Source organism: Myotis myotis, unplaced genomic scaffold (assembly GCF_014108235.1).
Source record: "Myotis myotis isolate mMyoMyo1 unplaced genomic scaffold, mMyoMyo1.p scaffold_m19_p_12, whole genome shotgun sequence".
NCBI lineage: Eukaryota > Metazoa > Chordata > Mammalia > Chiroptera > Vespertilionidae > Myotis > Myotis myotis.
Window position 1 is genome coordinate 7,496,804 of NW_023416316.1, and position 15,487 is coordinate 7,512,290.

The window sequence follows — 15,487 nt, forward strand, 5'->3', positions numbered from 1 at the left end:
CCAATCGCCATCCCTCCCATGATACATGGAGCACTTGTCACTCACAGACACCCTGGCCTGTCTGCTTCTGCCCATGTGCTTGTGCTATTTCCTACCCCTAGGATGTTCTTACCCTTCCTATCCCCACATGAACTCCTGCTCATCCTTCATGGACCAGGCCAAATGTTTCATTCTCTAAGACCTTCTCTGACCTTGCAAACGATGAGCTTCCTCCACACTGCTGTGCACACAGTCAGCACAGCTCTCACCACCTCAGGGTGAAGTTGCCTACCCTGGTATACTCCCTGGACTGGAGGTCTTTGAAGGCAGAGACCAGCCCTCTGGTGCTCAGTACCCTCAGAGACTAGCACAGGGAATCCCCTCGGTGAGCCCTCACAGTGCCTGGGCCTATCTGTCTATGTGCTTCATACCCATTCATTGTCCCCTTCATGTGCTGGGAAAGCCTTCCTCCCCTCTCCTCCTTCTCGGTTTCCCCTTCTTCCCCTGCTCACCTAGAGAAACTTAGCCAACAAATCAGTATGTTGGATTTCTACTAAAGCCATGATTAATATTTATGGCTCTTCAGTCTTTCCCTTTCTCAAGCTCTAGATGTTAAGGAAGGCAGCATACCAAAGTGATTAAAAAAACAGCACAAGGTGAACAAAGGAAGGTGCATGGCTGAGGGTGGCATATTTCCAGAGTAGCCAGGAGTGCTGCTAATCAGGCCCCAGTTTTCTGCCCCCGGCTTGGTGTTAGCCACAGAGTCCATTGTTATGAAAATCACCGCAGTGCTGTCCTGGTGACTAGACTATCTCGAAGCCCTTACCTCAGAGAGCCTATGACGAGCTTTCCTTCCAGCCAGTGGGCAGGTGCCAAGCCAAGTACTGAGCCTAGAGTCCCCCTCAGCTCATTATCACCATCCCCATCCCCCACCCCAGCACCCATAGTGATTCTGCCATGGCCATAACTAATTGCCTGGGACCAGTTACCATCCAAGCCTATTTCTATTTCTCTAATTAAATTACACTCTTGCAGTGTTGCTTAACTTGATTAAAGAGAAGAGGTTTTTGTTGGTGTTGGCCTACTACATCTTCAGTCCGAATTACTAATTGACATTTTTATTATAGAAAGGAAGTGGAGCAATTCTGAACACTGTGAAAACGAAAGCAAACCCAGCCATGAAGACTGTCTATAAGTTTGTGAGTACTGGTCTTGGTCTCAGGACCCGAACAGATCTGCTCCTTAGCATGCACTTCACCTATATATTTCTGAGATAGATAGATAGATAGATAGATAGATAGATAGATAGATAGATATCAGAGAGGAAGGGCTAGGGAGGGAGAGAGAGAGAGAAACATAAATGCTGAGAGGGAATCATTGAACGGCTGCCTCTTGCAAGCCTAACACTGGGGATTGAGCCCACAACCCAGGCATGTGCCCTGACCAGTAATCAAGCTGTGACCTCCTGGTTCATAGGTCAATGCTCAACCACTGAGCCATGTTGTCTGGGCAGCATGACGCAGCTCTTAAACTCACCGGATCCTATCTACAGAGGTGACTTGGCTGCTGCACTGTTCCTGAAGCTCTCAGTGCTTTTAGTGTAATTTAATGTTGCTATTTTATGACCAGGCCACCAGTGACTTTTTTTTTTTTCAATCCTCACTGGAGGATATTTTTTCCATTGATTCTTTTGAATGAGAGAGAGAGAGAGAGAGAGAGAGAGAAAGAGAGACATCAATTGGTTGCCTCCTGCATGCACCCCGAGCAGGGCCAGGGATTGAACCTACAACCAAAGTATGTGCCCTTGACCAGGAATTGAACCTATGATCCTTCGGTCTATGGGATGATGCTCTAACTGCTGAGCCAAACTGGCCAGGGACAGGCAAGTGACATTTTTAATTTAAAGTATTTTGCCTACAGTTGCCACAAGAGAGAAATGGGAGGCTACTGGTTTTAGCTTTTAAAATGTAGGCTGGGTAACTAAAATTCTGGCTGCTCCATGCCAGTGTCCCTGAGACCTGAAGGCATGGTCCCTCGGGTGTTCTAGCAAACCTTTCTTGTGTATCCCCATTATTATGCCAAAATAAAGCAGCTCCTTTGCAGGTTACTGAAGAGTGTTCATGGTGGGAGACACCCCCTAATTTTTGTCCCACATTCTCATCGTTTCTCATCACTATCCTAAAGGAAATGCACTGTTTGTGAAACTCGTGCACACAGCAGCGTGGAAGTAGAACACGTCCGTTCCCGGTGCTGCATCTTTTACAAGCTTCAAGTATTTGTTTCTCATGATTTCTCTTGCTTCTGATTTGACTCTGAGCTGCTTAACTGGGGTGGTTTTCTATTATGTCCATTTTTAATTTTGTTAGTCCTTTCTGTGCTTAAATTGTAGTTATTTTAACAGAGAGGTGGCTGCCAACAGAACCACGCAGGTCTAAAGTGACAGAAAATAAAAGCCAGGGTGTCTGTCGAAATGAGATGTAAGAAATGGCTCTGGAGAACCCCAGTCATGCGTCCGCTCAGGCCATTCAGCCTGGCCAGAAAGCCGGTCCCAAGGCTCTGCCCTGGTGAAATGGAATCGACCCTGAATCTTGCAGCCAGAAACGCTGCTCAACTCTTACTGGTCGCTGTCAGGCTGCTGAGATACATAATTATAGAGAGCAAAAAGGGGCGGGGGTGGGGGGATAGCGGTGCCATCAAAATGCAAAAAATAAAATCTCTGTAGCCTCTTTAAAGGCTTTTTTTTAACCTTTTAACATTGTATTTGTTTTCATAGCCATTATGTTTTCAACTTGATGATCCCATTTTTCCTTTCTTTCTAGTAATCAGAGAAGGTGATTCACAACGGACTGAAATCAAGCATAGTCCCTGCTGGGAACAGAAAGGGAACCTTAACTTAAATTAATTTTTCATGCAGGCAAAAGATCATGCAAAAATGGGAATAAAAGAGGTGAAAAACCGCTTGAAGCAAAAGGTACTTGAAGTTCTTATTCAAAATGTATAAGCACCGTGTATGAAACGCGTGGCCACAAAAAAGTATGATGTGATCAATAGAGGCTGTTTGATACGGTGTTGTTAGCACACTTCAAAATGCATTACCAGCTGTCTGGGAGTTCTCACACTGTTATAAATATTCACAGACAAAAACTGTCTTCAAATATCATTAAGACTCTGGCTTAAACCCACAAAGGCAAGCAAGTTGCAAGTTACCATTGTTGGTCTATCCCTTCCCCACCCCACTGGGCTCGGGGCCCACCCAGAAATTGGCTCGGTATCCCCATCTCAGCACCACTCCCTCCTACAACTGACCTGGGACCAGCTGTAACCCAAACCCAGACGCATCTTCAGAGAAAGGATGCCGTGGTTGGCATGCACGTGGCCACTGTGCAGACACAGGGCACAAAGGGTGGGTTTGAGGAGGCCACTGCGGGCTCTCCCCACAGTGGTGGTTTTACCCAGAGGAGCCCAGCAGTTTGTATTTGAGATATTTTTTGGGGTGGGGGCGGGGCGTGGACAGAGTGGGGCTCTGACGGTCTTTTTGGACTATCAGTAAAATTGTACAAAATCATACAGGCTATATCCTGATTAAGAGTCCTTCCACTTGATTCTCTAGATTGTACAGGGAGGTGAGTGTAACAGACAGGACCTTTTCATATTATTATGAATGTCTCATCATTGTTATTGCTGCCATCTTCATTAAGCACTAAGGATGGTCCAGGCCAGGGGCTTTCATATCGAATCCTTAGAACCACCCTGGGGGTATTATTCCTGTTTTATGTGTAAGGGGACTACAGCTCAGAGGTGAAGTCATCTGCCCATGGGTCACACTGTTTGAGGCTGGCTGAGCCAGGGTTAGATTCCAGATCCATTATATCCAGCATCTCTGCTCTTACCACCACAGTATTTCATACTGCCTTCCTGAAACAATTGTTTTGTTTGCCAAAAGATGTTTGGGATCACTACCTTCATTATCCTACACACCCCAAATGTACCGCTCTAATAAGGGCCTTTGTCTATCTCGGCAGTTTTTTAAAAATAAAAGCAGTTTTAATTTTACGAAGTCAGAAAGGACCTCTCATTAACTTGAAATGGTCAAAGGAATTGGTTCCTTGCTTTTAATCGCAAAATAACTTGCTCCAAGCATTTTAAATTCTTAGTTTCAGCTGAGAGTGAATTTTTAGCAGCTAAGATACAAGTCCAGAAATAAAAATCTTGTCATGTACATCCAGGTAGACCTTAACCATGGTCTGGTGCACCCTGCCCGAGAACGGCAGGTCGAATTCTTTACTCGGATGTTACTTAAGTACCTAAATATATATATTTTTATCTTCTGTCCCAGCCGCATCTCTCTCTCCTTCCCTGCCACCTCCTCCCTGTCCTTTCTTTCCTGGATGGTATCTGAAGCAGACTTTCTCCTCCTTCTCCTCTTCCCCCTGCCAGCCTTTTCCAGAATAGCTTCAGGAGGTAGTGCTCTATAGAGTGTCAGTACATTTCAGGTGACACAGATGGTGAAGGCATTTTATAGAAACGTGGTTGTCACCATAGGACTGTTGACAGATCCATTAGTGCTCCCTTTTCAATTTTCACTTCCCCCTTCCGTCTTACAGCTCTCTCCAGACCTGATACTTTGCCGTGGTGCTTGGAGGAGCTCTTTTGTCATTGAAACTAGCATTGTTCAGTGCAGACAGGACCCGGTCTTCTGCGGAGCTCCCAGCTTCCTTTCTCGAGCTAATGTCGGATTTTGCTCCCTCTGACCCCCTCATTGCTGTAGGAAATATTTCCTGGGCTTTCTTGTTCCCCTCCCTCACGCCCCACCCCCACCCCCACCCCCCTGCAATGGCAACATACTTCTGTGGCTCTCACACACGTCTAATGCAGACACATCAAGTTTGGTTTCTGCTATGAAATTGAAGCAGTTCCCAACAAAGATCCAATTTTCAAATGTACTGGATTGCCACCTGGCCTCCTCCAGCTGCATAGCAATGGTGACCTCGCAGATATAATCAAGAACCCAGTCTTGCCCTCTGTGCTCTCGCCTTGGGTTTGAATTGCAAATAGAAAATGTGGGGCCGACCTGCGGAGAGGTCACCATGGTATGTGAAGGGTCCATCTCTAATATGACTGAGCAGGGCCCCTTCTCCATCCCTTGTTCATTTGTGCTGTCGATTTTCAAAGCATCTGAAGCAGGAGCTTTCAGGGTATCTGTGTGACCACTGGCAAATAATTGTCATAGATACTGTAGCGTGGCTTTATTCACACCTGCTCTGCTTCAGCCCAACAACAAAAAAAGAAGGATGGATAACATATTTCTCTGGGTAAATGGAGCAAGGTAGTCAAGTTCTTCCACAGCTTGGCCTCCTTTGAAGTCTGACTTGCTCAAAATTAGGAAGAAGAGAAATGGCAAAGATGCTACCCAGGCATTGCTTCCTAAAGGGAGAATAGAGCACTTCCCATGCCCCACACCCCAGCATCTCCTGCCCGACCTGGATAAGAAGGCCACCTGGTGGGGCTCGTGATTGTCCCCAGATTGCACCCATTCACAGCACCCTGCAGGCTGGCATCAGAATTCCCTGTTCCTCCTCACCTGCAGGGCAGTAAGGTCTCCACTGGGGGGGGGGGGGGGGGGGGGGGCGATTGTGGAATCCTTGAAAAATGATCTTTTTTTCTTCAGTATCAAAATGATTTCATCAAATGGGTCCATTTCACGGCCCCTTTTAAAGTCTCTAAATCTTTGATCTTTCTAAATCTTCAAAAGATTCATCAAGCTTGTTAATTTAGTTTCTTTGATTAAAAGGAGCAGACTCACCATTGGGTTAGCAAAGGCTTGAGACTCTGGCCCAATGTTCCCTAGTGTATTGAAGGGAGTGAGTAAGCACGTGGCGGGGGCAGGGAGGTCAGGTAGATACTTGTAGGACAGACATTTTCACACCTTAACACACAACTGTCAGCTCCTGGTCTCCAGACACATTACGCCGCCGTCTCCATCACAGAAATTCCAGCTTTGGCTATTGTTTTGACATCAGTATTCATATTTTAATTTGCATTTGCTGTGGTGTGAAGGAGACTGGAAAAGAAGGGCACCGCCCGAATCCGAAAATGCAGACCAGCAATCTGAGTCGGAGATGGGAAGCCCCCACCTCACACACTCGGGCTCTTTAAACCCCCAACCTGTGGCCAGATGTTTGGGCTCCTGAGGCAGACGAGCTAGAGTCAGTGCTGGTTGTATAAGATATTAACTGTGTGACCTGGAGAAATTTACCTCATTTCTGTGAAGCTAGTTTCTCTCATCTATAAACTAGGAGAGAGAGATTTTTACTGGATTGTTCTAAGGATTAGAAGAGGTAAGGGATTTTAACAGCAAAACTTAGTAACCACTCAGTTAATTAGTTTTCCATCCTGTCCAGTTCTCATGTCCCACATCTGGAGCAGCCCGTCCGCCCATACTCCCGGGTGCACATGCCCTGAGGACACGGTTGGCATGAGATCACCTCCCTTTTGGTCATCCACACAGCCACCAGAGCAATCTTTCTAGAACACAGCTATGACCGAGTCACTCCCCTGGTTAAAACCTTTCATACGTTTCACACCTCCCACCTCCTTGACCAGGTGGTTCTTGGAGTGCTCCAGCTGCCATCCACCGCTCAACTAGCTGTGCTTCTAGCTCCCGTAGGCTCAGAGCGCTCTGCTCACATCTCTGCCTCATGAAGTCATAGCTTGAGCTTCCTCCATGTCCAACCCACACCAGGCTCCTACCTAAGGCCACAGAGAGCCCCTTCCTCCTCCAGGCTCCTGCCTCCTGCCTTCTCATGGGCACTCTGTCCAAGGACTTAAGCAAATGCTGACCCTGCATCTGGGAGAGATGCCACCCTGTGGTGGCCTCTGATCTATAGCTCTGTCTAGTGTCTCTGTGTGACCCTTCAGGAAGGAAGATTTGCCCCTCCTGTCTGCTTCTTGATTTTCCTTCATTAAAATGACATTTTGATGGTCAGTATGTTTTCCGTTTATAAACAGAAAGCATGTTAATTGAAGAAAATTAAACTAATCAGACAAATGAAGAAAATTATCTCATTTTTTAACCTGCATTTTCACTTAACTATGTGCTAAACATTTCCCAGACCACTAACTATTTCTTCCACATGTCATTGTTTTAAATAGGTACCTAAAATTTTGTCTGAGGGACATATATACATGATTTAGTCAATCTCATTGTTAGATACTTAAGTTAGTTCCAATTTTGTCTAGGCAAATATCTTCATAGATAAAACTTTGCAGGAATTCTTAATTATTTCATCAGTATAAATATCTAGAAATTAAATTAATGGGTCAAGGGACATGCACCTCTTTTAGGGTTTTGTTATACATTGTATTCCCACCAGAAGGATCTGAGACAGCCTTTTCCCCATCCCCTCTGCTGGCAGCTTCTCAGTTAGCACTTAGACCACAATGTATTTAACCCTGGGGAGCAAGACTTGCTGTTATTGGATCCCTACTATGTGTAAGACTTCTGCTAGCAACAGAGGATGTGAACTGGCCCTATTTCTTTCTTGGCTAGGGCTCCTCCCACACTCTGCTCTCCAGGGAGGAAGCTGTTGTCCTTCCCCAGGTGGAAGGTATAGTGCCAACGTTAATAAATTGGTAGGGCAAGCCTTGGGACTTTGCAAGAAGTCTTTCGCACCTTCGGGTCCTCTAAATAAAATTAATATGCTGCACTACTTTTTGACGCACAAGCACATTTGTATATTGGACACATTTGCCTTCCAAATGGGCAACTCTAACTTTACAAAGATTTATTAGAAAACATGTACTATATTCCAGGCTCTGGGGCAGAGAACCCAAACCCCAAGGAATTCGCAGTCTATAGGGATAAGAAGATAAATAAGTGCCCATTAGAAGGCATGGCAGCACAGGGTCGTTTAAGAAAAGGGGTTTCTGAGAAGGCGAGCACAGCTGATGACTTGCTGAGCACCTCCTGAACCCAGGAAACCTTCATTTGCTGTTAGGGTTGGAAGGGTTTAAATGCCAGAAATCAGACAGCTCTGGGTTCTTCCTCTTTCTAGCTGTGTGGCCTTGAGGAAGTTGCCCTCTCTGAGCCCTGTCTCCTCACCTATAAAAGCATGATCCTCCTATTACCTCTTGGTTGTTGTGGAAACTGAGTGTGATAGTGAGGGTCAAGGGACTGGAAAAGTGCCCGCCAGTAGGAGGTGCTCACCACAGGGCAGCTCTTTTTAGATGGTGTGCTTCCCATTTGGCAGGAATAAGGATTTAACTTTCAATTTGCACAGCATTGTAACATTTCTTAAAGCTTCCTCACATCTCATCTCATTTAGCCCATTGTCCCACTGGCTTTGAAGTTTCCCAAGCAGGAGGTGGTCTCCCCATTGTAAAAATAAAGAAATAGGTTGCAGAGAGATTGAGTGAATTGGAAAGATCAGACAGCTACTAGTGGTGAAAAACAAAACCAGAAGACAATGTTTGTATTACCTATAAGCTTAAACTAAGACATTTTCCTAAAAACTACCACATCCTTTTTTAAAATAGCTCTATATCATCTTATAATTTTTATCATCATCAGTATTTCTTTACCATGGTACCTAACTGCTCTATTTCTTTTTCTTTTTTTCTTTTTCCAGCCAATCACTCACACACACTTGCAATATTTTTCCTAAACAAAAAGTGATTTTCATTTATTTTTTATTTATTTATTTTTTTACTGTTTGGCTTTACTCAACTTCTTGTGTCTGTCCTCTGGGTAACCCCACTGGATCCAAAATCCCCCTTTTGCCCTTTGTTACTTTCTGGCACAGAAGGAGTCCCTCCCCACCTTTGTTCCACTTGACCTGAGCACCTTAGGGCAGCCCCTTTCCAAAAGAGCCATTTCTAATTGGCTGTCGGCAACCTCTCTCATCACTGAGCCTCAGCCAGGCTAAGATTTGTGGGCCGCTTGATGTGAGCCCTGCCTGCCAAACCAAGAGGTACTCATCCCCTGTGTTGTTATCAAGAAGTATAGAGACTGCAGCTGGATGTGTGGGTTGACTTCACACACACACACACATTCCTATAGCTTATTGAGTACCATATACAGTCCATTATTAATGCTCTAGGCGCTTTTATGTTACTTTACCCTTTACTCCTCATAGCTACCATATCCCCATTTTACACATGAGGAGACTGAAGTTCTTAGCTGTTACATATGTTTCATCCTTAATGCATTATTATTCAGTAAGGGACCCTGTTCCTCTAAGTGTCCCAGTCTCTATCTGGCTAAAAAGTTAAGAGCAATCAATGGTTAAGTCCTTATATGCAAAATTTAATGAGCGCTAAGGTGTGTGTTTTGTTAACCAAAATGTGTATTTGTTTTGGTAATTAAAAGAATTGGAAATTGTATTTATTATTTCTACAAGTTATTTTTACTTGGCGAAAAATAACAATTTAAATGTATCTTGTTTGTACATTGATTCTCTGCCTTGCTTCATTGAAGATGAGCAATGTCATGACTTGAATGAATCATGTTGTCCTCCGCACACAAATGGGCACCACCCACACATCCCCAAGAACCCTGTGCGCCGTCAGCTACTGGCAGCTGCCAAAGGAGCCGCACATTCGGGCTTTTCCTTTCCTTAATTTGACTTTACTCATCAGAAGCACAAATTAAATGTAAATTTAATTTAAAAACATTACTTTGGCAACCTAAATTTTCTCCAAGTCATAGAATCCTAACTCAGACTTCCATCTCTTCATTCTCTGCCAGAAAGATTAGGGCTAAGAAAGAGGGAGCATGAACACATCATTTTCACAAACAGTAACATCACTGGTAAACAAATGTGGGAGAAATGTCCACACTCTCAAATAATCAAAGTAATGCAAATTAAAACAACAATGAGGTCTCGTTTTTTTCACCTCTTAAATTAGCAATACATATTTAAAATGATAAGGCTAACGAGGACTGTGAAACTCTTAGCGCTGCCATTGCTGGTAGTGGTGTAAATTGGAAAGCAAATTGTTAGAATGAATAAAAAGCCTTAAAAATGGTTTCATCTTTTGACCTAGTAATGTCATTCCTAAAGATTTCTGTTAAATAATCCAAAAGAAAGAAAAACTGCGATGTTTATCACTGTGGTGTTTAGGGGGAAGGTAAGAGCATAAATGTTTGATGTAGTAAGATGGTTTATTAAATAACCGTATGGTCATTCAATGAAATACCATGTATCCATTAAAATTATCCTTATAATGACTATGCAGCACCATGGAGATGCTTATGATATAGGAGGAAAAATAGAATGTGAAGTTATGCACGAGCTGTGATTGCAAGTAATTTTTAAATGTCTGCATGAGGGCAACGTTAATATGTAAAAATGAAAACAGCCCTGTAAAGTAGTAGAATGAAAGGTTTCCTCCCCGCAGTTTGTGAATTACTATGTTGTCTTTGTAATTTAATGTCCATGGTTTGGGTTTCTCCAGCCCTTAAAAGTCAAACAGCCAAGTTAGCCTTCCAGTTCCCTCATCGCTAGCAGGAAGATGGCTCTAAGTGACCCAGAGGGAGTTCCATGGCCTGGCTCTGCGCCTTGAGGTTGGAGGGAGCACCTGTGCTAGGGGCAGGTGCCAAGACCCCGTCACCAACTCCTGGCTGGCTTCTCCCTGCAGGACATCACCGAGAATGGCTGTGCCCCCACTTTGGAAGAGCAGCTACCAAAGACTGTGCCGTCCCCACTGGTGGAGGCCAAGGACCCCAAGCTCCGAGAAGACCGAAGGCCAATCACAGTCCACTTCGGACAGGTATGTACCCTGGCCTCTGACTGGTCTGGGTTTGCTTTGCTTTGCTTTTCAGCAGAAGCTGTGGCGCATACAGCCGGCGCTTTTTCGTTTCAGCTCTCTTTGCTAAAACAATCCCATGGAGTTTGCACATCTTCCAGTGTCTATTTGGAGCAAACATGTTTTGAAGGGGGATTTTCAAAAACTTTGAGGAGACAGCATGGCTCTGGTCATAAACTCGCTGAACTCTGGAATGAAGTCATTAAATGCAACTGCCGCCTCCCACCCCAGGCACTTCTTTTAAGGTGCCTCTGTCAGCTAAGCATCTCATTAGAACACTTTAGCATCCCAGGCCCTTCTTTGCACCTTCAAATGAAAGGCAACAAGCGAAGTCTTAAAAAAAATCAATTAGGAGTTCTTTATTAATGTACTTCCTGAAAATCAATATCGGGAGTCCTCCTTCTCACAGTAAACACTGCACTACTTGTTCTAGGGGCTCGATTCTGTAGCCAACTATTTCAGCGACCTGAGTGAGCATTTGAAAATTTGACTGCTTGATTTTTTTCTCTCTCTTAAGTAGAACATTATACTCTGTATAGGAACTGAATTTCTTTCATCCCTATCTTATCGGTGCTTATATTTTTGGTTGAAAAAGATGGTGTACCCTCTACTACTCTGGATTAGCAAAAGTCATAATTTTTTGGTTTCTAAGAAATGGCTCCATTAACAAGATATGACTGTAATAAGAATCTGCAAGGTTATTTAATCTTAAATCACCTGATTCTTTAGCCATTGATTAGATGAGGCATAATTTAAATAGTCTTTATGATTTTATTTTAAATATGATTGCTGTTTTATCACATAAAGGAGCTAGAAGCACACATTTAAAATGTTTGTTTATAACAGACATTTTATCAAGTGCCTACTGTGTACCTGGCATAGAGCTATTTAGAAATTAAGGGAACTAATTGTTGCTGTGGGTTATGATTGTAAGGTGTGAGTTTGTTAAAACATAAGAATCTTCCTCTGTAATCAATGTTTTTAGATAATATATTCATACATCTTAAACTTGGAGAGGCTCGCCACTCCTTTTCTGATTTTACACTTAAAAGGGATATTATAAAAATTTAAATATAGCATAAGAGAGAAGTGTCCATGGGGCAGAGCTCATTTGCTTAATAATTCTCTTCAAATTTCGTTGATGTTTGCACCCCTGAAGAGCTGCCTCATCACAGCTCAGGCCCCAGTTCCCTGGCTCGGTTTGCTGAAAGCCGGCCGTTGTCGCCAGCGTGGCATTCCAGAGCCAGCTTCCTGCCTTCCTTTGTCCTCATTCCTGCACACACGAGCCTTCCCATGAAAAGGGCCCCTTGCTGGAGTCTGGAGCCCATTACAGAGAAAGGGGGCGGGGAGAGGGATTTCATGGTGTTAAACATTCCATTTTCGAAACACAAAAAAAGGAGGCCCTGTTTGAAACGGAGAGAGACCTTCTTTCCATTTCAGGAAGAAGTAGAGATGCTTTAATGTCATTCCCAGCTAAATGCAGAATAAGAGTGTGTGTGTGCGCGCGGATGGGGGACAAACAATTAAAAAAGCCACCCCAAACTCTGTTGAAATAAGAGCTGTCTGTGCCTTCACAGGTCTGTAAACTGGAGAGGATGAAAGTGGCTTTTTTCCCCGTTTGTCACCTCCCTCACGTGGCTGCCAGCATTATGCAAGTGTACAGGAAGGCAGGGGTTTTTTTAATGCATGCATGCGGATTAAGGTCAAGCCCTGAGTATCAGCCATGCAGCGGGCTCTCCCTTACAGCTGCAACCGCAGAGCCTACCCGCAGCCGCGAGATGCCTTAATTGAGACGTGCTGTCAAAGTGACAAACACATTTGCATACAGTCTACACTCTATTTATTTTCTCTGGAAAGGTCCACAGTCTGCTGTTGGTTGAACATTCCTAATCAGTTTGCTGTAAGTGAACTGCCTGCTAGCTCACTTGTGCCGCCACTGCTTCTTCATTAGCTGACAGATTAGCTGCTGGGGGGATGGGCCGGGAAACGCCGGCCCTTTCTTGTAACTCTTTCCAGCTTTGCCCCCAGCAAGGCTGTCCTTCAGTCCCTCCCCTGGTTTGATGGGCCGTCGACCGGGACAGATAGCGTTTCAAGAGCACCTGCTACTGGCAGGCCTGAATTTTAGGGGCTTGACGTTCTTCTCAAAGAACAACCTTTTGGGTTCCACTTCAGAAATTCTGCCACACTCTCCTACCACCTGCACTACTTTTTTATGTGATATTTTCCTTTAAACAGACTCAGACCCGCCATCTATACTTTAGCCTCCTCTTAAGCGACGACGTTGGTAAAATCATAGGGTTGATATACTAGTCCAAGTTTTTTCTAAGGCATATAAAAATTTTTTTCTAAGTGCCTATCCATGTATCACCTAAACACTCAGCCCCAACAGTATACATTCTCCTCTGGAAACATGTGTCCCCTCTGCTGTAGCCCTTGGAGGAAGGGATCATTACCGGCATTCTATGGTCCCAAAACTAGAGCTCAGGGACGGTCCGAAGGGACCTGCCAGGGCCACGTCACCAGCTCGGAGACACAGGACAGTCCCATGGCAGCGCCCTCGCCAGGCAGAGGCTTCAGGGAGGAGCTGGGTGCCCCTGTCTCTGCAGAGCCCCGGAACTTGATACATACTCTGCGTCTCACACAACCTTGTAATCATTGCTTTAGTGCTTGTCATCTCCCATAAGAATATGAGCCTCTGGAAAGTTCACTGCAGGGCTTGGTAATCAGTAAACATCTTGGGATTTTATTATTGATGTGGATTTTTAGATTGATTAATAAGTGATTGATTCTGAGGTACTTGCTATGTGTCCAGCAAGGTTTTTTTTGTTTGTTTTATTTCAGTTGTTATGTTTATAATTCTGTTCATTTGAAGAAGAATGAATATTCCATTAGTAGCCAAAAACTACTTCAAAATCTCTTTCCACAAATAAAGATGTTGCAAGTAGGAACATCTTTGTATTATAGGAATTTAGAGCCTCTCTCATTTTACATTGTGTTTTTATGAGCTCTTACGGTCTAAACCCCAGGAAAGGAGGGGTGGGGAAAGGGGCAGGGACAATTGGGGAACCCCCCCCCCATGCTCCCAGGATGGAGCACCCAGGGAGAATGGGAGCCAGGAAGAGAGCAGTTGAGGAGAGGAAAGGCCTGGCGTCCCTCGCTTATATCAAATAAAGCAAGGCTTTTAGCTGTAAAAGAGACTAAGCTACATAACCAATGCAAAGAATGAACTTAATTTGGATTTTTAAGACATTCTTGGGGAACTTGGAAGATGGACTAGGATGTTAGGTGGTGTGATAGATGCATTGTTAACATCATGGTTGGTAGGGATTTGTCTTCATTCCTAAGAGGTAACCACTGAGGTACTTTAGGGGTGAAATACCATGGAGTCCGAAACTTGCCTTCAAATGGGGCGGCCAAAAAATTACACGCCAGCGCGCACTCACAGACACGCAGACCATTCCCAGAGCAAGCATAGCCCCGTGCCTCCAAATATCTCACCGCCGAGAGGCACGTCCGTGAGGCAGTGGGTGGAGAGGATGAAGTACAGATTCTAGAATCTAGTATTGGGGGTGTCAGGAGCCAGTCCAGCTCAAAGACCACAAGCAGGACCTATACTTGGAACCTGTCAGTTAGGGTACTTTGGGATGCAGAGACATAAAATCCAAAAGGAAAACTGTTGGCTTCATGTATGGCTTGATCCGGGTATCAAGTTATGTCAACCGGGCCCAGTTTTTTGCTACATTTCTTGGCTTTGCCTCCTCTACTGGAGCCTCTACAGGCAGGCTCTCCCTTCTGGTGGCAAGGTGACTGCAGTGGCCTCAGACTACATCCCTCCAGGTGTCAGACCAGCAGGAGAGTGAGTGTCACTTGCTGGTGACTTCCACACAAGGCATGGGATTCACTCGTTAAACCAACTTAGTCATACACCCACCTCAGAACCAAACATCGTGCCAGGTCTCCGTGTACCATGGGCAGGCCCTGCCTGAGACACATACCTAAGAGGTGAAGGCGGGGTGGCCCCTAGAAAGGAAATCGGGAGACTGTTATTAAAAGAAGGGCAACAGATCAGATTGAAAACTGGGCACAGAGGCCAGAGAGGAGATGCTAGCCCAGCTTTTGTTCTCTTGTCTGATAGCAGACAGGTTTACACCCAGAGCTGTGGAAATCATGAAACCAAGAGAGTAGGCATGGCTGAGAATCAAGGTCAGAGGTCACCCAGGGCACCAGATAAAGAGGGGACTGAAGAATAATGGCAGGTCAGGGCATGGCAGGGAGGTCAGGGCCAGAGGTCGCAGGTTATGGCAATGAGCACAGTTGCCTATGATCGCTTCTGGGCATGGAGTGTGACAAGTCAGCCGAGATCAAGGGCCCAGGGTGGAGAAAGAGCCAAGACCCTCCCTCACTCATTCAGCAATCACTGGTACCTACTCAGTGCCGTGCCTGTGAAAACAGGGGTGACAGTAACATGGTCCCTGACTTCAGGGAGCCCACAGTCCCGCATTGGGTGGTTTAACTTAATCCTGCGGATGGAATCCATCTGGTGGTTCTGAAAGGCGCAGGTCTGTGCTGTGTGATCCTGCCACAGGGCATCTGAGAGTTCCCTTTTCCTTTGTTATAAACTCCAACCAGTTTGGTCCCCGGAGTGATTCCCTGCCAGCATGCTCAGGGGTGCCCACCACCTCGTCACTGCCTTGCTGGAGAG

At 45.0% G+C, this 15,487-nt stretch overlaps 1 protein-coding gene across 6 annotated transcripts in view; it reads left to right on the forward strand.

The window, feature by feature from the left end:
* The window catches only part of DENND1A (DENN domain containing 1A), a 465,276-nt gene that overhangs the window by 408,725 nt on the left and 41,064 nt on the right, over positions 1 to 15,487 (forward strand). For all 6 annotated transcript variants that reach the window (XM_036329707.1, XM_036329706.1, XM_036329703.1 and 3 more), the window contains 3 exons: positions 1,107 to 1,178; positions 2,894 to 2,950; positions 10,618 to 10,749. In XM_036329707.1, coding sequence (XP_036185600.1) covers positions 1,107 to 1,178; positions 2,894 to 2,950; positions 10,618 to 10,749 — 261 coding nt within the window. The remainder of the gene's footprint in view (positions 1 to 1,106; positions 1,179 to 2,893; positions 2,951 to 10,617; positions 10,750 to 15,487) is intronic.